This window comes from Glycine soja, chromosome 5, assembly GCF_004193775.1.
Source record: "Glycine soja cultivar W05 chromosome 5, ASM419377v2, whole genome shotgun sequence".
In the NCBI taxonomy this organism is placed as follows: domain Eukaryota; kingdom Viridiplantae; phylum Streptophyta; class Magnoliopsida; order Fabales; family Fabaceae; genus Glycine; species Glycine soja.
Window position 1 is genome coordinate 36,705,168 of NC_041006.1, and position 24,530 is coordinate 36,729,697.

At 34.8% G+C, this 24,530-nt stretch overlaps 3 protein-coding genes across 7 annotated transcripts; 1 reads left to right on the plus strand and 2 right to left on the minus strand.

Moving 5' to 3' along the window:
- Positions 1 to 2,153: 2,153 nt before the first annotated feature.
- Positions 2,154 to 6,861, minus strand: LOC114412903 (F-box/kelch-repeat protein At1g55270-like). 3 transcript variants are annotated; one of them, XM_028377007.1, is made up of 3 exons: positions 6,530 to 6,853; positions 6,207 to 6,421; positions 2,154 to 3,817 (listed from the first exon to the last, which is right to left on the minus strand). In XM_028377007.1, exons 2-3 carry the CDS (start codon positions 6,267 to 6,269, stop codon positions 2,567 to 2,569), a joined length of 1,314 nt encoding a protein of 437 aa, XP_028232808.1. In that variant the 5' UTR covers positions 6,270 to 6,421; positions 6,530 to 6,853; the 3' UTR covers positions 2,154 to 2,566. The 3 variants fall into 3 exon arrangements, with proteins under 3 accessions (XP_028232808.1, XP_028232807.1, XP_028232809.1); XM_028377006.1 differs by having other exon boundaries at positions 2,157 to 3,817; positions 6,517 to 6,861; XM_028377008.1 differs by having other exon boundaries at positions 2,157 to 3,817; positions 6,508 to 6,853.
- A 1,834-nt stretch (positions 6,862 to 8,695) lies between these two features.
- On the minus strand, positions 8,696 to 16,675 carry LOC114412905 (DEAD-box ATP-dependent RNA helicase 37-like). Of its 3 annotated transcripts, none has more exons than XM_028377009.1 (7): positions 16,518 to 16,675; positions 15,215 to 16,137; positions 15,035 to 15,118; positions 13,641 to 13,883; positions 12,974 to 13,141; positions 11,900 to 12,013; positions 9,225 to 9,716 (listed from the first exon to the last, which is right to left on the minus strand). In XM_028377009.1, exons 2-7 carry the CDS (start codon positions 15,956 to 15,958, stop codon positions 9,225 to 9,227), a joined length of 1,845 nt encoding a protein of 614 aa, XP_028232810.1. In that variant the 5' UTR covers positions 15,959 to 16,137; positions 16,518 to 16,675. The 3 variants fall into 3 exon arrangements, with proteins under 3 accessions (XP_028232812.1, XP_028232810.1, XP_028232811.1); XM_028377010.1 differs by having other exon boundaries at positions 15,215 to 16,039; positions 16,518 to 16,661; XM_028377011.1 differs by lacking the exon at positions 16,518 to 16,675 and having other exon boundaries at positions 8,696 to 9,716; positions 15,215 to 15,958.
- A 2,096-nt stretch (positions 16,676 to 18,771) lies between these two features.
- Positions 18,772 to 22,907, plus strand: LOC114412906 (pentatricopeptide repeat-containing protein At4g32450, mitochondrial-like). Its single transcript, XM_028377013.1, has 3 exons — positions 18,772 to 18,852; positions 19,308 to 21,334; positions 22,513 to 22,907. The coding sequence occupies exon 2, from the start codon at positions 19,325 to 19,327 to the stop codon at positions 21,320 to 21,322; it is 1,998 nt and encodes a 665-aa protein (XP_028232814.1). The 5' UTR covers positions 18,772 to 18,852; positions 19,308 to 19,324; the 3' UTR covers positions 21,323 to 21,334; positions 22,513 to 22,907.
- Positions 22,908 to 24,530: the final 1,623 nt, after the last annotated feature.

The following is a 24,530-nucleotide window of genomic DNA, read 5'->3' on the forward strand; positions in this document are numbered from 1 at the left end:
AAAAAGAGAGTAAATTATAGGGATTAGAAGTATATTAAAGTCATTCTATTTTTCTAAGAAAAATGGATTACATGATCAACATTATTTCAATTCCGTATGTAAATTTAAATATATTATTTTAGTTTATAGTTATGAAAGTGATTTACCATCCATGATTGGTCAAAAAGCTCCGAACATATTTTCAGTGCAAACTTCCCTCTTCTACTCTAACATAAAACCTTTCCTAACTACCATCTTGTAATCTACTTATATTATTATTCGGAAAATAAACATACATATCTGCTTTAATATAATCTTCACTTCGTCTTTATTCCACTTCTACATATTTTCAGTGCAACTTCCCCCTTCTACTTTAACATAAAACCTTTTCTAACTATCATCATGTAATCTACTTATATTATTATTCGGAAAAGAAACTTACATATCTATAAAACGGCTATCCACAAGTATCTTTTAAATATGCAAAATACTTAATATTGTATGCTTATTATAATTAAAAAGAAAGTAAAGTTTGTTACTCGAAAGGCTCTAAGAGTCTAACGGCATGCCTGGCTATATTCTTAATACTATATGATATACTAATTTGAAAACATGCATAAAAAGTATAAATAAGAAGGATATAGAGAAAGGAAACGGAAACGGAAAAAGGGCTTTCTTCCATAAATGAACCTCTTTTCTATGTTGCTTCACTGTTAGAACTTCGAAATTTTTAACTTGCATGGCAGTTGAAGGAAGGTTTGTCCTTGGTCATGTCATTTAGGCTTTAGCCCCTAGAAAACATTTCTTGAACATCAAATTGGACACAGAAAAGTTGTATTCTTTGATTTGAAGTGTATTTTTTATATGCATAAATAAAATAAGTAAAAAAATAAAGACAATTGTATGATACATAACATATGCGTTAAAGCTATGTTTCAACAATGGAACTGCTTAAAGTTTAAGAAGTGGGCAATTATGTATTATCTAATACATATGTTGACCAAGGGTCAATTCTGGCCACCTGTTTAAACACGTCAAAAGTCTTACTAAACAACAAATTACACGTTTAGTTTTAAGAAAGCTACCAATTACCATGATAAACAATGTTCCCATTGAAGTATTTTTTATTTGAAGTCAAATTTAACTGAATTAACAATAGCTCAGAAAGTATGATGCCTCGGCAAGTAGACTAATATTAAATAGGTACCACTCACAAAGCGAAGTTCTCTTTTCGCCTGAAGACAATCATAAAGACATTCTCTTCAAGTCTCTCCACTTTCTGTGTTTTTTCTCTGGCCTATGGCCATGCTATACACATGCTGAGATTATAAGTATAAATAGTGATCTTTCACTCTTTCAGGAATCAAGAAGCCATTCTACAGAAAAATCTCTCTCTCTCTCTCTCTGTGAGCTTAGAGTTTGTTTTACCTTATCTTCTATGATGGATCATGGAAATGACTTCAGTGGCAGTGGCAGCGGCACCAACAAGAGGAGCAGCAATGAAAGTAACGATAGGAAGAAGCCATTGATGAGCAGACAAATAGTTTATGAGAATGAGAAAGATGACATCAACAAAATGGCTGATGCATTCATCAACAACTGCCGCAAACAACTGAAGATTGAGAGAGAAAATTCATTCAAACATTTTCAGGATATGATAAACAGAGGCGCATGAGTGATTTGAGCTGAATGGAATTGCTGCAGTGGCTAAATAATAGTAGTGTGATTGTTACTTCACACACGCAAAAAAAAAAGTGCGATTATTTCTTAAAATGGAGAACAATACAACAGTGAAGGATATAATTTTGGATTTATGAAAAGTTCTTCGGTAGTTCAGAAAGTTCACAGTTTCTCTAAATATTTTTGTATTCCTCTCAAAGCCACCGAACATTCAGGGAAAAGACTAGTTATGCATCTACCTTTTTTTCTTAATTTACTTTTAATAAATTTGTATCATAAGTAAAGAAGTAATTTTGCTCCAGTTATAGTTAAACACTAATTGCATACGTCTCTCCCAACAAGAATCTCGAACTATAGTTTTCAATTTCGTAGGACACTAATCCCTTCTCCTAGACTTGATTAGCGTTGGCATTTGAAATCTGTATTTGACACTAGCTTTTGGAAAAATATTATCCAAGCATAAACTATACTATTACTCTTCAAAAACATGCAACTGATTTTCAAACCATCCATTGGAATGACTTTTGCCACAACTTGGGGATCTGATATTCTCTTCCCCCTGCTTACAGAATAAATCAACTTGACCAAAGATACAAAAGTTTTTCATGTTTTCTAATAAATCATATACAGCGGAAACGCATGTCTTACAAACCTAATATACTGTAAAGAAAGGAAAAGGCACAGCCTTAGAGTGAAACAACATTTACAATATCTGCCCCCTATTCATAATTGTAAAGGAATGACCTCATTCTATAGCCAAAATCAACAATTAACCTCATCTTTACAATGAAGCACAATCTCTTTCCCGCACAGGAAAGTGGATAAACCTGTTTCAATTTGATTTTCCCAAAATACCAACAATTTCCCTAACTGTATAGCCAAGATTATCATCAGAGGAGTTTGGATCTCAGGCTTGAAGAACCTGACAGTGAACAATATGGCTCTTCAAACTACCACGTCCCGCTATAGTCGACCATAAATTTCTAACTAAAGACCTGACATGACCTTTCCCAGCAATATTTTCCCAAAGTTGAGGATTGCTTTCCACACGTCTGTTTGAACTCAAAACATCAACTAGACTGATGCTCATATTGTTGCGTATAATGCAAAGCTTTCCATTAAGGGGAACAAGAGCAGCAGCGTCAAGAGCATGGGAACTACCTAAATGGAGCTTGCTATCAATGAACTTCTTCCATGAATCTGTTGCTCTGTCATATACTTTGAGCTTGCACCCATCCTGGCAATCAAGTGCATAGAGTTGCCCGTTCAGCGAGATACTAGGATTACGCCAACCATTGACCATTCCATTACTCACTGGGGTCCAGGTATCAGTTTCCTGGGAATAGGATTCGCATATGACATTGCGATTAGATCCAAGTCCTTTCAAAAACCATGTTCCATTATGAACAACACCAATAAAGGGAACCATTGCTGTGGTCATCTCTGAGATAAAGCTCCACCTGTTCCGGTTGGGGTCATAAACTTCAGCAGATCGAAGAGTTCTTTGAATTCCTTCACACTCCCCACCAGCAACATAGAGACAATTATTTATTACACAAGAACCAAACAGATGACGTTTCCGCAGCATGTCTGGTGCTCTATGCCACTTATTAGTACGGGCATTGTAGAAAATAACACGTCTCATAGATCCCTTCAGTGGATCTCTTCCACCAAATAAGTACAGGTGGCAACCACTGAGAACTGCACAGCCAAATCCCAATGCTTCAGAATATTCCCCAGGAACAGGTGGAAGGGATTGCCACAGTTGGTAGATGGGATCAAAAGCATGCAATGAAATTCTTCCATCACGATCTCTTTTGATGACATAAACCCATTCTTCTGCCATTCCAAGACTTCTCCTGAGTGAATAGAAGAAATTTCCAGACAGAAGGCGATACCATCTCTTGCAAACCAAACGCAGTTTACTGTGCTCAACCCTGGGTACACGAATCAAACATGCAATAGCAAGATCATCCGGAAGACCAGGCAGGAGAGGAGGCTGAACTCTGGTCCTCTCTCTACGTGAGTTTTTGCTCCTATGTGCATTAGGGTTTATGTCAGGTTGGATACATAACTTCGATCCTGGAACAAATTTCCTTGCCCCAACAACTGTTTTCAGACCTGAATCTACTTTACAGTAGCAAGAAACAGAGTCAACCTGTAAAATTCTCAATGTCAGTAAGTTGAAAGTACCATCAAAATATCAAAAAGATTTCACCAAAAATATGTATATGCATAATGTCCAAGAGCATATTCACATGCACATGGTAAGCTTTAGATACTTCTCCTTCCAACTTCAGGTTCCAAAGAATTGAACATTTCCTACTTTCTATACTGCTTTTTTTTTTTTTCAGCAAGAAAACAATAAAAGAAAGTTCCAGACCAATAACTTCACAATCTATTGACTTGTCAAACAATATACTATTATTTATTTTATTAAGCTGAAATCTTTATTTTCTTAGAAAGGCCATATTAAGTTTTAAAATTATAATATATGAATATAGCCATGGAATTTTCAATGCTGCAGGTGGGGCAGTAAGATTTTAAGACCAAGCAAGGTTATATTAGATAGCTTCATTACATACTTCTTGATGAAAATGTTGAACAAATGCCATAGCACTTCAGCTATCCTCAGCTTCTGCTAAAATGTTTCTATTCAAACCCTTAGGTCTAATATCCTCAAATTTTAAAAATAAAAAATAAGGGATATCTTCAATATATTGGAATTAAAATACATGCAAATGATGCTTGGTCAGAGTAACATAAAAACAGAAAACAAGATCAAATAAATCACTATATTACTGTTTGTGAGGCTGAAATAAAGATGTTAGGCGTACCATTATTATCCACATAAAATACAAATACAAATAAGAGAATTTTCAAGAGAAAACAAGGAGCATCTGGAGAGTTTGAATGTGAATTTTAAAAATAGTTACTTTTAAAACAATCTCAAGTTAAAAAAATGAAATCAATGAAAAACTCCCCTTTGGCCACATAAGAAAGGCCTTTTCAGTAACTACAGATCATAAAAGAGAAGGTGGGATGATTTGTTAAATAGGGTTAATGGAGATACTACCCTCAGATGAATGTTTTAATTGAGACAAAAGAAAATGAAATATCAGGTAGCCAAAAAAGGAGGAGAAATATAGAAAAGCTTGGGAAACATATGAGGAGGGGGAGTTGACAAGAGTTATGATAACTGATCATTTTCAATACCCATTATTATAAGACAAATAGCTTAAGGCAGAGCTAATGATAATGATGAGCAGAAGAATTTGCAGGAATAATATGCTCAGGAAAAAGGTTGACATATAAACCAAGATGAATTTAATTTGTCTTATATATATACATATATAACCTGATAGCTTTCAATGGAAAATCATGGGGAACAAAGTAAAAGGAAAAATGAAAAAATAAATCTCTATGCTATTTGAAGGTGACAATAAAAAACTAAGCTCACTCTTTTATCAAATAGCTAAATGAAAACAAAGAACAAAGGCTGGATATAAATGAGCATTGCAGCTATGTACTAAGATTATACTTATAAATACTATGTTTACAGCAGCTGGAAAATTCTTATAAAAATATTCCATGAAAAAATGATTATGGCAAGAAATGGAAGTAGATAGAAGAAGGATGAGAATCTAGCTAGCCAAAAAAATAAAACAAGAGGGGAACATTAGCCCAAAACAGCTTTCCGCTTTCTCAGCATATCCATTAGAGAAGTTAAAGAAAAGTATTCCACCCCCCTCCCCCCAAAACAAAAATGTCCTAAACTTCCTTGTTGGTACCTACACATGCTTAAGCCTCAAACCCAATACATACCTGGGAAGGCAAACATAGAAAATCGTCCTGGTTGGTAACATTCTCTGTCAAGGGTGTGGAGTATGGAGGTTAACATTCCCCATATGTAAGACACTAGCTAAGTACAACTTGTAATTAGCAAGACCGAATTGCATCAACAAAAAGGTCTTGGGTTCATTCCTGCTGATGAACTAGTGATATGCAACCTTGGAATGGAGCAACCCCTCAAACCCCTAACAATTTAGCCTTTTAGGTGCCAAAAAACAAAGAGAATGGTAGCATTCTCAGCCAAAGGCGTGGAGTATGGACGATAGAGGTTGGCACTCCATAAATGTTAGCTGCGTACAACTCTATAGTCTAGCACATTATGTTTAGGTAGGATTAGAATTTAGGAAAGTCAACACACAATGCATGTTGAGGCAGCAAGAGACTTCTAAGATCTAATTTTGACTTGGTCAGAAATAAGAGCCCTAGAAATAAACGAGAGCTAAGGTTCATAGACTACCCAATTGACTGAAGTTACAACTTAGTTCTCTGCCTCTCTTCCAAACACAAGCAGAGAATGATAGGAACTCAAGTTAACCAAAACCTCAAGCACAGCGCTGGCAAATCGAACCTTTTATCCACACACAAAAAAATAAAAAGAAAAAAAAGCTGCAACTGAAAAATGGAGAAAAATTATACTATTCAAAAGAAGAAAACTAATATGCAGATAAAAAAATTGGAGGGAAAGGACTTATTACCAGTGGAGCTTGAACTCTAGATACCCTTTGAGTAGTCGTTGAACTTTCAACTAACTGGTTCATTTCCGATGCCGAGTCTCGCAAATGAATGAATTTTTCAACGCAAATTAAGCATCTTGGTGCAGATCAACACAACCCCTACTGAACCTACCCTTCAATTCCTGGAACCCGATCCAGTGAACAGAAGAGAAAAGCTTGTATCTTTACCTCAGGAACTGCAAGAGAACGAAAAACAAAGAAATGGGTCATTCGAGTTTTGAAGGAAGGAAGAAGAACTAAGAGCGGTGAGATGAGGAGCAACTTCTCTCACTCTCTTCTTTCACCTTTGGTTGAGAACGAGAAAGAAACCACAAGCTTTAGCTTCACTAAAATTGTGTGATTTTTTTTTCTCTCTTGGGGATTTGCGAAAAATTAATTAAAGTGGTTTTCTTTTATTTTATTTTAATGTTAAACTGAGTTGTGTGAATTTGCGGAATTTTAATATAAATTGTATAACTGTCTTAAGAGGACACATCGCTTCATTGGCTTGTGACAATGGTCCTCTTTAATAAATGAGTTGCAGTTCATGGGTCAAACCCACCCAACTTTGAAGGCAAAGGAGGGAGAGGGAGAGAGAGGGGGTTTTCTTCTTTTGATTTATTGATCGCAGAAAATATCATCCTTTTGTGGGATTGTCAAGATTGGCCATCACATGGCTACTTCGAACAGCTTTTTTGTCTTTTTCTTTAACGCATTTGGGCTTTTAACATTTTTCTTTTCTTTAACTCACGGCCAGTTTGGTGTTTGCATTGTTTGCCAGTTCCGATGGTTGAGTTTTGGAGGAAAAAGATTTGAATTACTAGTTGAAATTAACAGTTTAATTTTCAAATGAAAAGAATCTAACTTTCATTCACTATGAGTAATTTTATTATGTTAATAAGTTAGAAATAATTATTCTAAAATTAATAAATTTATCATATTCCATAATTTATAATTGGATCATAGTGTAAAATATATTTGTATTACCAAATTCATTTTGATTAAATTCTTAAAATTAATCAGTTTCATTCAATTTTATTTAGAAGAAAAAAATGATAAATTCAAAAAAAAAAAACTAACCTAAGGAAGAATAAATTGGTTCAATTCAGATTATGAAGTTAATAACATATTTTAAAAATATTTAATAAAAATATGAAAAGTTATAGATCTAATAAATACAAATTGTTATAAAAATGATAAAAGTATCTGACTTTTTCTGAATCTAGATTTTTAATTGGAGTTTATTATAAGTGCATGGATTAAATGACATTGAACTAATTTAGTTTGATAAATAATCTTAAATTTGAGTTCTGAATATAAATTTGTAACTAAATATTTAGAAAGAGAGTTTTATTTCTCATAATGAACTTAAAAGATATTTGTAATCTCAAATTCCATCCCCACCCCAAAAAAAAAGTCTATTTAATTTAGATTTGAAAATTATATATTTAAGAATTGAACCAGTAAAGATCAAATTTAATTGATTTAGTTCAAATTTAGACCCAATTGTGTAAAAAATGAGCCACGGGCATATCATGGTAGCAGCATCTATGATTCCCCCAAAGTGATTCTTGTTATCCCTATTCAATTTTTATAAAAATTAAAATAATGATATTAAAAACATCAAAACTAATATGTTACCATAAAATTACTTGGAATAAGCGATGTATATTAAAAATGGGATATAATTCTCTACGTACTCTTTTTTTTTCCTTCCCCACGTCTAAGGTTTAATAAGGAAGACAAGTCCTGCATTAGTCGACTTAGATTAGAATAGAACTTTCTATTTATGAAGACTATTATAGGTCTCCTATGGTAAATCCCATCCACACGTCCATAAATAAGGGTCCCGTTCTATACGTAATTTTTCTCCACTCAAGTATCTTTGTATTTTAATCGGAATTATTGACTTGATCATCAACTTGAGAATACATGGTCGGTCCACTTCTTTAACGACCTCAAGCTATCTTTGAATAGACAAGACAAAACTAATCCGACTTTATCATAAATGTAGCCTTTGAAATACAAATAAAATGGTTGGCCGAACACCTAAAATCAATATAATAATTCACTATGTCAAACTGGAGGGAGAAGAACCTCCATTATTTGTTTCTTTTGTTATGTATATAGAAAAATTACGAGCATCACCGAGGATGAATGATCAAACTGGGAAACCATTCGGAGCGAAGTTTATTTAGTTAGAAATATCAAAAACAAAATCTGGCCGAGCACACCTACAAATTACCACAAATTCACGTGTAGAACATACTAAAATAAAGACAGGCATTCTCTCTTCTAAACTCGTTTAGTTTAATTAAGAAAAAAGGGAAAGCATACGAGTAAACAGTGTTTGATAATGTGGCACACGATCTGTTGTGCAATGTAATAAGATAACCTTTGCCATTGGTCTATGTTCATCACTCCCTAAATATAGTATTCAAACATAATGAACATGTTACCACACTAGTCACGCAGGCATAACGGGTATGTTCCATTGAAATCATCGGCGGGAACCTGTTGTTCATTTCAACCACCACTGTAATATTACAAAAACCTTAGCCCAACAAAGTGGGGAAATATTAAATTCCAACATAAATTGGTTGACACTGGAAAGAGCATGCTTCGAGAGAAATAAGTCAGATAACCACGATCGGCAATAACAAAAAGCTCGATTTCTCCCCTTGCATAATATACAACCAGTCTCCCACCAAAATTACCACCCAAAATGAAGGGTATAAAAAGTTGTCGACAAGAAATTCCTAATATGTTAGTAATCACCAATACCTACCATCATTACACAACCTTTATTGATGTGGATACTAGACCACATACACAACCCATTCCCCACAATGATTAGCACTGTAAAATAGTACAAAATGATGATGGCTTGAAACACAAGTAAATTGAAGATCATAAAAACACTGGGGGGAGAAAAATCATCCTGTAGGCGCATCCACACCTATACCTAAGATGGTATGTAATGCTATGAAAAGAAGAAAGTCAATCCCAAGCACTCGTGACCCCAGGACCATACCCTCCACCAGCATACCCACCCGAGCCTCCATATCCACCACCACTGCCGTTTCCTGCACTGTAGTAATCTGAAGAACCTCTACTGAAAGAGCCATCTCTTCGGAAGTCACGACCACCAAATCGACCGCCTGATCGGCGGTTCCTGCCTCCACCAAAAGAAGATCGAGCAGCAAACCGTGAGAGCCAAGCAGGTACTTCTTGATTTGCTTCTTGCATCAGTTCTGATAAAGCTCTAGCTAGTGATGAATTGTTGTCATTAAAGAATGCAGTTGCAAGACCTTTCTTTCCAGCTCGCCCTGTTCTTCCAATTCGGTGTACATAATCATCAATGTCATTTGGCAGGTCAAAGTTGACCACATGAGCAACATGGGGAATATCAAGACCACGTGCAGCAACATCGGTGGCAACCAATATGGGGGTGTTACCACTTTTAAATGACCTCAAGGCTAATTCTCTTTCCTGCAGGTATGTCAGAATTGATGAGCACAGTAAGATAACAAGTATATACTTAACCAATAATATTGTTGCAGTTCAAAACCAACAGAAAAGTTAGTAAATGCTATGAAGCAAAAGGGTTTAATATGAGGGTAGCAAGTTGAATAGCAATTTCCTAAGACTAACTACCAAGCAAAATGATGCAAGAATCCAGGACCATGACCCTATTAATGAAAAAACCTGGGAAAAATAAATAATATATAAGAATATTTGAAAGCTCCAGGTCTGAACAAAAAAATAATAAGGTAATAATATCAGAGAATGACTGCAAAAGATGTGCCCAAAAAAAGGATGTAGAAATGACAGAATCATTTTAAACCTAATAATATTGCATGTAACCAGAAACAATTCTTTTATAGGAATAACCATTTGATAGCTGTTCTAGACTTCTAGTCTTGAAATGTTTGACTTGCAAATCTTGCAAGGCTCAAGATTCTGTGTTTTGTATTAGAATCACAGGAATGCAGTAGACATAACATTTGGATTCAATAGAATTGCAGAAGAAGAAAATAGTTCCTTAATGCAATCGTGCAACCCGTCTATTTGGCGTCTCAAGTCATCTCCAAATAAAGCCCAAATAAAATGCTCAACCCACTTTATTAGATATGGAGACTTCTTGTCCTCAGTTCAGGTAAAAGTAACTTCACACATTCTAATCTTCTCTTCTCTCTTCTGATTTCTCATTTTCTCGGTTAATATGAGACAGTCAGGTTGGATATTCTTCCTAGATGTTTTTAGAATTTAGCTAAGAAGCACCGACACCGACACGACACGTGGACACCTGTAATGTCCAAAATGTAGGACACGGACACAGCTATATATATATATAATCAAATAAAATAAAATTACATAAAATTAAATATGAGCGATATGCATAAAAGATCTTGGTCAAAGTGAAAACAAATATTTTTATAATCTCTTGGTCAAAGTGAAAAAAGTCCATCAAATTTTTATTTTAAGTCTCTCATACTGATCAGCCGGTATTTCTACTGCATATCTCCTAGATCACGGTTGCCATATGCAGCAACCATTGCTTTTCAAGATATAATATTTTTGTAAAAGTATAACTTATAAAAAGTTTTGTCGCATGCAATAATCATATTTAAGTGGACATAGATGAGTTAAATATCTAACATCAAAAAAATTTAAATTTGTCAAAGTCATATTAAAAGTGTGGTTATCTCTTTCAAAAAGGCAAAAAATAAGGCCTGCCAATAGTGCCATACAGCCAGTATTCACGAGCAGGTATTCACGGAATCACGGGCGGATAAATTGTGCCATCTTGTACCAAAAAATATGGCCCATACCTGCTTTCAATAAATTTGGCAGTGCCAATCTGCCATACCTATAGTATAGGTCCTATACTGTTCATTATGAAGAAACAGTAACATGGCAGCGAGAATAACACGGCAGCCAGATTAGAATAACCAAAAAACAGTAACACGGCAGCGAGAAGCCGAGAAACTTGAACCGACACTCCGGCAGCGACAAAAACCAAAAAAGAAACAGGGAGCAGACGAAGAAGATGACTGGAAAGGGCCTACCTGCGCGGGGAAACGGATGTGACAACGTGCAACAATGGAGGCCGCTTGCGGGAAACGGCAAGAAGAAGACAAAGAAGAACCGATTTAGTATTTGGTAAGCATTTTTTAAATAAATAATGAAATATCTTGTTGGGCCGCGTCCAATCGCGCGTCCTCTTGGTGGGCCGCGTCCAATCGCGCGCTTCCTGCGTCCAACCATGTCCGGTGATGGCGGAGGCAATGGACACCGCGTCGCACCGGAGTCGTACCCGTTTGCGTGTCTGGTGCGCCTCCGACGCGGGACGCGGCACTTCAGTTGTGAGAGTGAAAAGAATTATTAAAGAAAGAGTTCATACTCAATCAGGGAACATGCAATTCATTTCAAATGGCAAAGAATTGTGACTATAAACAAAAGTCAACAGCAATATGGGAAAGTGAAATGTGGCAAAAAAGGGGGAATTGGGGATTCAGTTAAACGTTTCATATTTTTAATTTAATTTTTAACAATAATATGCACAATTTTTCACACACTATAACAGTTTTATGTTATACACCAATCATCATAGACATAAGACAACCCATTACAAGAGCTGTTTACTATTAACATTTATGCAATAGACTAACCTGCTGTGACCTGTCACCATGAATAGTAGTTGCAGGAAAACCATTAAGACACAACCAGTGTTCCAGCGAATCAGCTCCCTTCTTTGTCTCCACAAAAACTAAAGTTAAAGCTTGCTGCAAAAAAAATAAAAAAATCATGCATGAAATAATCTTATGACAATTTTAGCGAGAGTTTACTCTTAAAGAAGCACAATATGAGTATAATAGATTATCCACACTATAAATCCCCCATACAAACTGAAATTCAAATGCAACTTTGCAAAGGCATTACCTGACAGAGCTCAAAATAATTAAAATACCATAATCCAAACATTGACCTAAAATGTCCATACAAAGTTTGCGTGCATGCATGTTGCTTGGAATCAGTTTAGACTGTCCGGTAGATATTTCCTTACAAAAACAAGTTAGGATTTTTATACTACTAGTTTTGTTGGTTTTGGTAGAGGTAAAGAAGCTAAATTTTTTGGCAATAAGCCATCTATGCTACACTTAGGGGTATACAGTCAGAACGTAATTCTCGTATCTATAAGGAGAATTCTATGAATGAGCAAATTCTTTGGGGACAAGATAAGGTGTTTGGCTTCTACTTGCTGATAACGTAAAGCTCGTGGCCATTTTAGAGGAGATGTTAAAGAGACTGGGTCAGTAACTTCGTATGTTTTTCTGTGCTCTCTTGTTTTGGTTTTTTTTTTGGTAATTTTGTTTTCTCAAGGAGGATCTCTTATCTTCATATCTGTTAGCATACATCTTCTACTCATCTTAATTCTTTTAACAAAATGCAAGCATGAGTAGAAGATTATAGGCATCACTGAGAACTACCCATCCCAAGTGGGTCAGGATAGTTAATGAGACAATAGTCATTGTAAAAATCTCTGGTATTTCTTTTGGAAATGTGACACTGGACAACAAAGAAAAGCTCCAAATTCATTGGTGACATAGGCATATGATCATTTTAGTTGTTCTGGCTATTTTTTCCAACCAAATCATCTATGCATTAACACAACTTGAATCAATGCATAACATTCATTTAGTCTCTAAAAATCACTTGTAATAAGTTTTATGTAAATAAAGTACCTTTCCTTGTACACCGTTTGCCCTCTGTGCATGAAGAAGGTCCATTAGGTGACTTCTCTTGTCAGACTCTTGAACATACTCAACTCTTTGGACAATTAAATCAGTACTTGAACCCACTCTTCCAACAGCAAGGAAAATATAATTTGAAAGGAAATCAGAAGCCAATCTCTGCATATCAACCAGAAATCATAAGAGGTCTTAAAAGTTATAATTATAATATACACAACAATTAGGTATTCATGCATTGTTTGTTTATACCTCTGAAGCCACTTATCATCTCAAATCAAATTAAAAACAACCAAATTACATTATTCTAAAGGCACTCTTTCTGAAATAGAAGAGGGAGATTAACAGCAAGACCCCTTAGATACAAGTATGTGATTCACAAATACACAACGAAAATGCATATCAGAGCAATGACAACCTACACTGTAAAGTAAAACACATCTCCCTAAGACAAGTGCATAGACTTCCAACCAGCACTAAAAGGAGTCCACAATATATGCAGGCCCTAGAGACAGTGGGGCAACAAAGGAGGGGGAAGCAAGCCGAACTGCCCCATGAAGTAGGAAAGGTAGCAAAATTAAGAAACACATTCTTATTAAAAACGACATGCCAGAAGAAAGCATGCTTAACTAGAAAGCATATTTTGCAAACTATATCAGACCTGTATCTCTTTTGGAAATGTTGCACTGAACAACATAGTCTGTCTGGCACCTGGTGGAGGCATGTCCATTTGCTCTACAATCTTCCTTATTTGCGGCTCAAAACCCATATCCAGCATCCGATCTGCCTCATCTAAGGCCAGATATCGAATCATCTGCAGTGAAACTCTAGCTCTCTCCAGCAAATCTACCAGTCTTCCAGGAGTTGCAACAAGAATGTCCACCCCTCTTTCAAGATCCCGCAGCTAGAGAAAATATAACTTGTTAGGGTAAGGGTATATATCAAAACCTAAAAGTTCTTACTGTCATTTAAAGGTAAAATTTGATGGGTCAATTTTGATTCCGTGTATTGGACCCGTTAAGTAAAATTTGCAACAGGATAGAATCTACAAGAGAATACATCGACAGTGATAAATTTGAGACTCATTAATTACAAGGTGCAGCACCTTCAGCAAATGTGCTACAATATATAACCACAATTCTTGACCAACCAATATCCACACAGACATATGCAAAAACTTCTCAAATACAGAATTGCAACATTATTGGAAGATTGAAATCATGAAAATCCAAACAGTACTTAAACAGTACTGAAGCTTGAAAAGGATGTAACAAAATTTCACACCATGGCTCATTATGAAACCATGAGACTATATATGCTTCCAAACAAGTACATACACATTACTTTTTTTTTCTCCACTCTCTGACAACCCACACAACTCATGCTTCACATATGCTGTGTTCCCTAGTATTTTCATGCTGCTTGCATTCATCATTCAAGGTCATAATTGCTGTTGTTATCTCTATATTTTGTTGTTGTGCCTTGCACGTGGACTCTGTGATGTGTGCTCTGGCTATGTGTGCTGAAAGGCTGAAAACTGAAAAATGAGTGCAACAAATAATGAGGTTGTTACGTGAAGCCACTGTGTAAGTGTCCCTTGCATAGCTTTGCTTTATTTTGACTGTTACGCATTATGGTTTATAGTGAGTTTTTTTTTTTTTTTTTACTTTAAATGCCTATGTATGTGTGTGTGTGTTTATAATTTTCTGTGTCAAAATGCTAATAAATCTAAGTTTTTCAGTTTTATGACTTTTTTAACTATATAAAACATTTCTAATTATTTATCATGAATCTTACAATTTACTATACAGGTCGGAAAACGAGTCTTCTGATTCATGATTCAAATCCCTATTTGACAACCATAATTACCAAAGTTGGATCTCAAATTGAACAAACTTTGCTAAGTAATTTGAAACAAGGTGTCTACACACCAAAGAGAGAAAGAGCTATAATAATTGAAACATCTATCAAGAATATAATGTCATAGACTCATAACTAGTTGTGGGAGAAACAAAGTAAGAAATAAAGAGAAACAAAGATAAAAGGGACAAAAACCTGCTGGTTTATTGGTGCTCCACCATATGCAACAACCACCCTAACCCCAGTTTGGTATGAAAATTTCCTAGCCTCTTCATGTATCTGAAACCAAATTACAACATTTCAAATATATTTTCATTGCAGAATGGTGTCCAATTAAAATCATAGCATAATACAAGGTTAATCTAACTAACTCACTTGCATTGATAACTCCCTCGTTGGAGAAAGAACAAGCGCAAGCGGATACACTGTACGCACCCCACGAGGTGGCCTCTGCACAGATTGGCCCCTCATGATTCCACTGATAATCGGGAAACAGAATGCAGCTGTCTTTCCAGAACCAGTCTGGGCACAAGCCATCAAATCCCGTCCAGCTAGGGATATTGGTATAGCATGCCGCTGAACAGGTGTTGGCCTCACATATTTGCACCTTCTTATGTTCTGATTAAGTGCTTCACCCAAATCAATCTCTGCAAACGTATTCACAGGTGGGGGCACATTGTCACCACTGGTCTCCACTGGAATGTCTTCATATGCATCAAAATTTATTCCTGTATTCTCCTGCTCACTGAATGCCTCTTCAGCATTATCCTCTTCTTCAAAGGGATTGACTTCCCGCTCCCTGCCACGATCCCATCCACCACTTTTGTTTCCCCATCCACCTGTGCGTCCACCACCACCACCACCATACCCAGGACGATAATCATTTCTGGGTGCAGCATAACGGGATCCAGAATTACCAGCACCAGAGGAAGGGCCACTATATGCTGGAGCAGGGGCAGGGGATTCTGCCGCTGGCTGACGGTTCCTCAGATGGGGAGGTACATAAACAGGTCGCGTAGGAGCTAAAGTGCTACCAGTTCCCACATTGTTAGCAGAAGAACCAGGACCTGCGTTCTCAGCTGCAGAATTTGCAGCCAAATCAGCCCATGAAGTTCGCATAGTCAATCACAATTCTCGTAGTCAACAGTTGTCCGCGAATTTCAAAGGGAAAACACCTCCTTTCCAGAATCGGGATAACACCTTTACAAGTAGCCCCCAATTAAAAAATAAATAAAACAAAAAAACTGCTGAAACAGATAAATACTCTTCAAAACGAACAAAATTGCTCAGAACCAGCCCTGCAAAGCACGAATTCCGATCAATAACCGTTGCAAACATGTTTACATCACGATATCACATAAAGCAGAAGCCGATTAGCAGAACACATCAAATACAATCGACAAAGTCTCAAAAATGCAAAATCACAAACTAAACAAACGAGAAGAACAAAACAATGGAAGCATAAAACGAAGTTCATTCTCCTCGAAATCTCAAAAGGCTATAGCATAAGCATAATGGCGAACCAAACACAATGTCTTTGAAAGACAAGCACGAAAACAACCAAAACGTAAAAAAAAAAAAAAAAAAACCATAGCCGAAGCAACGAAGAAAGAATGATAGTAATAATAATACGGGCATGCAGATTGCAGAGAGAGAGAGAGAAGAGCGATGGATGCACCTGTGTCGTGTTGGGAAGGTAAAACCCTGAAACGGTGAGAGCAGTGACAAATGAAGAAGATCGAGAAACCCTAATTTTTGGTTCGGTTGCAGAAAGAGAAAGAGAGGAGAAGGCGCCTTCAAAGGTTAGAAACAACAAAAATATCTTTTCTCTCTTTTATGTTTTTCTCTCTCTTCTCAAAACTTCAAATTCAAAATAGAATAAATATATTTAATTTAAAAATAAATAGTATATAAACTAACAGTGTAGAAAAAATAAAATTTAACATTATTACTGTCATTATATTATCAATAACTATATATAAAAAAGAAATAAGATATTTTGATATCCACATTTATTTTCCTATTTTTTATCAGTGGAATAGAATATATAATGGTAGCTTTATAAATTTTATGATTTGAAGTCAATAAATTTGTTGTCACTAATTTGAGGTGTGTTTATTTATTATTTTAAAATAACAAATACTTAATATCTATTTGGTGTCTGTATTTATATGAAGTACAACATTCTAGCATTTTATTTATTAATAATTAATAATAATTGCATGATTTGGTTGATGTTGAATTACTTTCCAAGATCCTTCACAACGTTTTTTTATGTCATATACATCTGTGAAGGGTTTTTTTTTGTTGTATCTAAAAGGAAGTTTATGACAATAATTCCACATTTTAAATTTAGCGTAATAAATAAATAAATATTCTTAGGTAACGTGTAAATATGTATTTAGAACAAAATGAGTACACACATCCTCGTATTAATAAGAAAAAAAATGTTATAATGTATTAAATTTAACGTAGTAAAAATACTTTACAAGATTGAAATGTGAACGCACAAGCGTGTGTGAAAGCTTGTGTTTTCCCTGGTTATGTTATACTCAATTAGAAAATAATTACTTATGTTATATTAATAGACAAATCCATTATTTTGGTGGGGATTGTAAAATCATCATTTAATTTTTATTATTAGTGAAAAAATATTCATTATTAAAGATTTAAAATATTTTAGTTAATTTTTTCCCTCAAAATATTATAAGTTGAATACATTATAACAAATTATCTTATTATATTTATTTACCAAAATAAAACTTTAAAAAACACAAAGAATCAAGATAAAACTTCAAAACCATAAAAAATTATCTTATTATATTTATTTATCAAAATAAAACTTAAAATAACAAAGAATCAAAATAAAACTTCAAAAGACATATCAAATGAAAATGAAACTCTTAAAAATTTAATACACCAAAGTAAAATGACACTAAAATATAATGAACAAAAAATAACATTTAGCTTTTTATAATTTACGTTTGTTTTAAATAGAAAATGACATTTCCAAGATTTTGTGTAAATTTTTGTACTCTCCTTCCATGTCAAATAACACCTTTTTATAGTTATAGATTTGATTATGGATAAGAAATTTTTTAAATAAATAAAATATGTTAATAATAGGATTTTTAAAGTTAATAATAATTATAAAAAAATTACTTAAATTAAGATATTATTTTATGATTATTAATTAGATTGACGTATTAAAATTTAAAACTTGATTAACTAGGTTTAAATAATACTAATAATATTAAAAAACTACAAGACTGGTGTAGAAAAGATCACGTGAAATCATAAATAATCAATTCTCTTTCAGAAAAAATAATTAAAATAAATAATAAATAAATATATAATAACACGAGATAAATATTGAAATTTAACACGATATTTTGATGATTAAATTTGACATGTGAATATTATGTTGGAAAGACAAACAAACAAAAAGAGGATAAAATAAATTGGAAATTTCTTGATCACGCCGTCCCCTGAGTTAAGGCCCAACGCTGCATCAATCTCATTCTCATTATTGGCAACCAAAATCAACAGTCCCAACCCAAACATTAAAAATCATATTTTGGTTTTTTTAGTAAGGCTAAAATACATTTTTAATTTTTATAAATTTGAAAATGTTTGAAATCCATTTTTATAAAATTTCTAGTATATTTTTCGTTATCATAAAATTAAAATGTGTTAGGAAAAGCAAGCACACTAACGAATCACACGATCAGGAACTCATAACAAAAATAAAGTTAAAACTTAAAAGCTTAGACGGGGTAGTTTTGGAAACGGGTAAATTTTAAAATCTAAGGGGGTGCAGGAAGCACAGTTGAGTTTGCGAGTTGGGTTTTCCCGATCGGGTTGCGCGACCCAGTTGGCCCAAAAGTGACTTAATCCAAAAAATTTGCCCTAACGCGATTAGGCGAGTCGTTTTCTGATTCTCCCACATCCTCACGAAGACACGAACAGAGCACTCTTCCTCTCGTCTCTCAGTTGCTCGCTTATTGTGATTTGTGAGTGCTCTGTATCTGTACCATTCTATTGCTGATATGAGTATAATATGATAGAACTTGGTATCTGCTATGTTTTTAGTACTTTGTTCTTTAGTCAACTTAGACTTTTTGGTAATGAATTTGTTATGCTAGTATAATCCTAGAAGCTTTCTGTGGCATCATTCTGTGAAATAGAAAATTTATTTTGCTACATCTTAGGGGTATAAATTTATAGAGATAGACTTGTAGAGAAATTTTTGGAACAACTCTGATCCCCTGGTTTAATAATCACAAACATCAATTTGCATTCAGTGTGAACATTGCTTTTGTTTTATTTGTTAAATTTAAACCCCTTTCTAACTTTCATCAGTTCAGAATAATGTTTTGCCCAAAATTGTTGTTTCAGTTGATACCCTCCCCTCCAATGTCTTACATTTTCACTGATTTTATTTGATTTCCAATTTGTCTTTCCTCAGATTATGTTAAGTCCCAAATGATGTCTTCAAAGAGAGCCTCATCAATTACAGTTAGTTCTCTTTTGAAGTTGTGCAAAGGATGTTGCTCGCCCAAAGGCCTTAGTACATTGAGTGCTGTTAGCACTGCTGCTGAAAGGACAGATTTACAGTTTTCTGGTGGTTATCAAAATGATGATTCTTCAGGTTACCAGCAAAATCGTGTTGGGTTTTATCAGGAAAGCCAAAATAAGGTTGATTCTAATGAGCTTTTGAATAAGCAAAGACCTGATTATGTTTCCCAAGCAAATGCAGAGCAAAATTCTTATGGAGCTGGTCAGATTGCAGATGGAGGTCATATAAATATGACCCAAAACGTTCACAATAATTTGGTGGGTTATAATGGAAGTGTCAATGGGTACTTTGGTCAAGGCAACATGAGAATGCAACAAAAAGTTAGGGCAGGTGTTGGTAGTGCATGGGGCTCTGGGATGCATGCAAATCCATTGGTTGAGAAACATGGTTGGACACACGAACCTGGACAAAAGATGCAGTCTCCCAATGCATATGGTTCACCTAGGCCTTTAGAGTCACAGGGAAATCTTAGAGGGGACCTAAATCAAAACATTGATCATTTTCAGCAGCCAGAAAATGTTCATTACAAAGGGAGTCATGAAATGCGTCAACAGTACCCAGGTTCTGGACAGTTTCAGCAGAGTCTAAAAGATGGTCGATATTTGCCAAACTTGAATATTGCACAAAGATCAGGGGTTGGCTCTCATCTATCAAATAATGCAAATCATGATGGCGAATCAGACAAGGCATCTAATGATAGTCCATATAGAGCTACACTTGAGGAATTAGATAATTTCTGCATCGAGGGTAACGTGAAGGAAGCAGTTAATGTTTTGGAATTGTTGGAAAAACTACATATTCCTGTGGATTTGCCCCGATATTTGCAATTAATGCACCAATGTGCGGAGAATAAATCTCTTGAAGAGGCAAAAATTGTACACAGGCATACTTCACAACATCTGTCACCTCTCCAAGTCAGCACATATAATAGGATATTGGAGATGTATTTAGAATGTGGTTCTGTAGATGATGCTCTCAACATTTTCAACAATATGCCAGAGCGCAACTTGACTACTTGGGATACTATGATAACACAGCTTGCTAAGAATGGGTTTGCCGAAGATTCAATTGATCTATTTACTCAATTTAAAAACTTGGGACTGAAACCTGATGGGCAGATGTTCATTGGAGTTCTATTTGCATGTAGTGTGCTGGGAGATATTGACGAGGGAATGCTGCACTTTGAATCCATGAGCAAGGATTACGGCATTGTACCATCTATGACTCATTTTGTCAGTGTAGTAGACATGATTGGCAGCATTGGGCATCTGGATGAAGCCTTTGAGTTCATTGAAAGGATGCCAATGGAGCCAAGTGCTGAGACATGGGAGACTTTGATGAATCTCTGTAGAGTTCATGGGAACACTGGGCTGGGGGATCGTTGTGCTGAGCTAGTTGAGCAGCTAGATTCTTCTCGTTTAAATGAGCAATCAAAGGCTGGCCTTGTACCTGTAAAAGCCTCAGACTTGACAAAAGAGAAAGAAAAAAAGAATTTGGCAAGCAAAAATCTTCTTGAAGTAAGGAGTCGAGTCCGTGAATATCGAGCAGGAGATACTTCTCATCCTGAAAATGATAAGATATATGCCCTGCTTAGAGGTTTAAAGTCACAAATGAAAGAAGCTGGCTATGTTCCGGAGACAAAATTTGTGTTGCATGACATAGATCAGGAAGGCAAAGAAGAAGCTCTTCTTGCCCACAGTGAGAGACTTGCTGTTGCTTATGGTCTCCTTAACAGCCCTGCTCGTGCTCCGATGAGGGTAATTAAGAACCTCCGTGTTTGTGGTGATTGCCATACAGCACTGAAGATTATTTCTAAGCTTGTAGGCAGAGAACTCATTATTCGAGATGCGAAAAGGTTCCACCATTTTAAGGATGGACTATGCTCCTGCCGGGATTATTGGTGAACATGAACTTAGGTACTGCCTGCCTCTTTCTTTTTGATATTTCCCTTGTTATTTGATTGGTGGCTAATAAATTTATCGGAACTGAAATGTCTGCAATTTGTGTGAGCAAAATTTTATACTTCAGAAGTAGTTAAGCTCAACTTACATGAAACAAATCATCCAGCTCCCTACACCTCATGTTTGTTGTTCAATACAGTGTGCTTAGTTTTTAGAGTATGTACTATGTACAACTATGATATGAGTTTTGCCAGTAAAACTCCAGCATAGAGGTACTTTATTGCAACTATACTTTTTCCAAGCTGACTAAATTGTTAGTCATAAGGAAGGCTAGGACTTATTAATACAGAAGAGTGGATGGCATATTCTGAAAGACTTAAAACTGTCAGTTTGTTATCATTACAAACTCTTAATGCTTTGGTAAAAGCAAAGAGTGCATGGCAGATGCATCTCCAATTGATGCTTAATATATCCTTATTCTAATGTTGCTTTCTAAAATAGATCAAAATGGGATTTTCCATTTTCACTTCTAGGAGTTGCAATTTCATATCTGGGCTTATGATATAAAATGGAGTAGAGGCCAATGTGAATTCGTTTGAACAAATGTGAAGTCTTGCGTCCTGATTCTGTATCCTTTCCTTTTTTTTTCTTAAGAATAGGGCAGTGTTCTGATTTGAGAGAAATATACTAATAGTGTCTATGTATGACTGGTGGACTGTTGCATGGGTAATGGTGGTCCCTTAACCATACAATTTCTGTCTCTCTCTCATATAGGACACTGTATCTTGGGGAAAATGAAAGAATATAAATCCTTGAATCCCTTGTGCGAAACACTTGTCAAAGGGACTGTTCAATTGGCCATTGGACATGGAATAATCATTCAGCCTTGTCCTGACCCATCATTTGAATCCTGGGCAAATGCTGATAACTCCACATTGTTTTACATGGAGTGAAACAAAGCCTGTCTGGTGTAATATACTTACAAGGTCTTGTTTGAGGGCATTGAAGGCTTTGCGCAATATTTGTGGCTTTGAGCATATATCTGTTTGTCTTTTTACAATATGAATATGATGGTGATGTTGATTTCTATGATGCTGTTTTTAACCTTTTATCTTACTTGGCCTTTTGGTATTTTTGTTAATCATGTTATGAAGCAAAATTAAGGTAAGGCTCACAACAATCTTGTTATGCAGATGTATCCTGATTCACTACCAGATGGATTGAATAGAATGGCTGTTGGTAGGTAACCCCTGAAGCCTGCAGATAGGGAAACTGTTCATATATCTCACGGTCATTAAATTAAAATCGATCTTTATATCCGCGAGGAGATTGGAATTTTGTTTAACCAGGCTCTTCCACTCTAATAATCAAGCAGTGGGATGTGCATTCAGGTTGCAGAGGCGTTATTCATTGAGTAGTTTTATATAATTGGTTGTTTTAGCTTCCATATAAGATATAAATTATTATTGCCACTCCAGGCAAGGGAAAAACTTATGTAATTGATAGACAACATTGAAATTCAATGGTATAAACTTGTTTGTCTTGCATTCTTGCTTATAAAAACTTATGTCCAATTATGCTGTCAAAACCTCGTCATTTACCTCAATCTCAATCCAAATCATCTGGTTTATATTCTAAACTTGTTTGTCTTGCATTCTTGCTTGCCTCTTCTGTGTCAAACTTCTTGCTGGTGTGCATAATTGGACGTTTCCTGCTTGCATATATGTGTGTTGGCAGTTTGAGTTTTGATATGGCTTGCTAAGTGGGAGATAGCTGTCTTATTGTTTTTGGTGCTTAGAGAACTAGTGATTTGTAGGTCAAAACTAGTACATGGGTACTAGTCTACTTGCTGATTAAGAAAAAAGGGTACTTATCTACTCTTTTTTTTTTGGTGTTGAGCAAGAGATTCAGCTGCTTGCAGAAGCCTTGTTGGAGCATTTAGGATGCTTCGATGGTGGGGTGCCCGTTTCGTAGTAGTTAATCATGAAGGGAATGACGAGGTCTCTCTCCCGTGTGACAGCAAGCTAATGTTTGTGATAACGAGTTGAATAGGAAATGGGTCATATGTACTTTAATGAGGACATTGACAACCACGTGTGATTGTTGTCTTAGCAACATACAAACTCGCTTTAGGCATGGGAGCAGGGCCAGGAAATTATTTTAGGTCCAATGAAAGACTTAAGAAAATGGAAAAACAGTGAAGCGCCTATCAAGTGATTGAATTATTGTATTAGCAATTCATGTCTCAACTCATTATAGGGTATGTTTGAATAAGCTTTCCAAAGAACTCATATAGGAGAAGAACAAAATAATATTAATTTCTTCAAAAGATAAAATTAACTTTAACTTGTACATAAGGAAATTTGTAAAAACTTTCTCGTATTAGTTCTTTCAAAAACTAACTTTTTGATTGTGCATAAGCTGATGGTGATGTTTGAACACCTGATGGTGGGTTTGGATTTGGAGATCTAAGTTGGAAGAGATGAGGATATTTAGTGTTTTTTAAAATAAAATAAAGATGGTAACGTTTATTAGTTATTATTTCAAAATTTAAAATTCTAACAATCTTAACCGAATACTAACATTGACAGAAAACAAAAGGAATAATTAAAATGATATTTTTCAAAAAATAAAGGATAAAATAAGATTTTTAAAATTTAATGGATCAAATGAAAAAAAATATACTAACATTTAGCTTTATAAAAATAAGGTTAATATTACAAGTTCACTTTTCTATATCTTCGTCTTATGTAAATAACTTAATAATAGTAAAACTCCTTCTTCTTTTTTTACAAAAATCTTGTGTTTGACTTAAGCTTTCGATATAAATTTACAAATTTATTTTTCATTTTTAAAATATAAATTTTAGTTACATTTTTTTAAGTGTTCTCAGTGATATTTTTCCATTAAAATAAAAATTTATTTGATAATATACTTTTATATTATAAATTAGAATATTTCATATGCTAACTACATAATTAGCTAAAATAATTCTATCTCAATTATCAATTATTTTAAGTTATCCTCGTCTCGTTCTTCTATGTATATTTGATCTTTTGCTTGTCTATTTCAATTTATCTTTCATAATTTTTTTAAAATGTTAATAGTAAAAGAATAACTTATATCATAATTTAAATTATTTATTAAAGATCTAAAATATAATTTATATATTTAAAAATATTTTTAATATAAACTTTAACTAGACAAAAAA

Bases quoted from the DNA above. Each gene is read 5' to 3' on its own strand.
- LOC114412903 (XM_028377007.1), bottom strand. From the start codon at position 6,269: ATGAACCAGTTAGTTGAAAGTTCAACGACTACTCAAAGGGTATCTAGA. The intron at 3,818-6,206 runs GTAATAAGTCCT...AGAATTTTACAG, and splicing joins CTAGAGTTCAAGCTCCACTG to GTTGACTCTGTTTCTTGCTA.
- LOC114412905 (XM_028377011.1), bottom strand. From the start codon at position 15,958: ATGCGAACTTCATGGGCTGATTTGGCTGCAAATTCTGCAGCTGAGAAC. The intron at 15,119-15,214 runs GTGAGTTAGTTA...ATTTGGTTTCAG, and splicing joins CGAGGGAGTTATCAATGCAA to ATACATGAAGAGGCTAGGAA. The intron at 13,142-13,640 runs GTCTGATATAGT...GTTGATATGCAG, and splicing joins CATTTCCAAAAGAGATACAG to AGATTGGCTTCTGATTTCCT.
- LOC114412906 (XM_028377013.1), top strand. From the start codon at position 19,325: ATGATGTCTTCAAAGAGAGCCTCATCAATTACAGTTAGTTCTCTTTTG.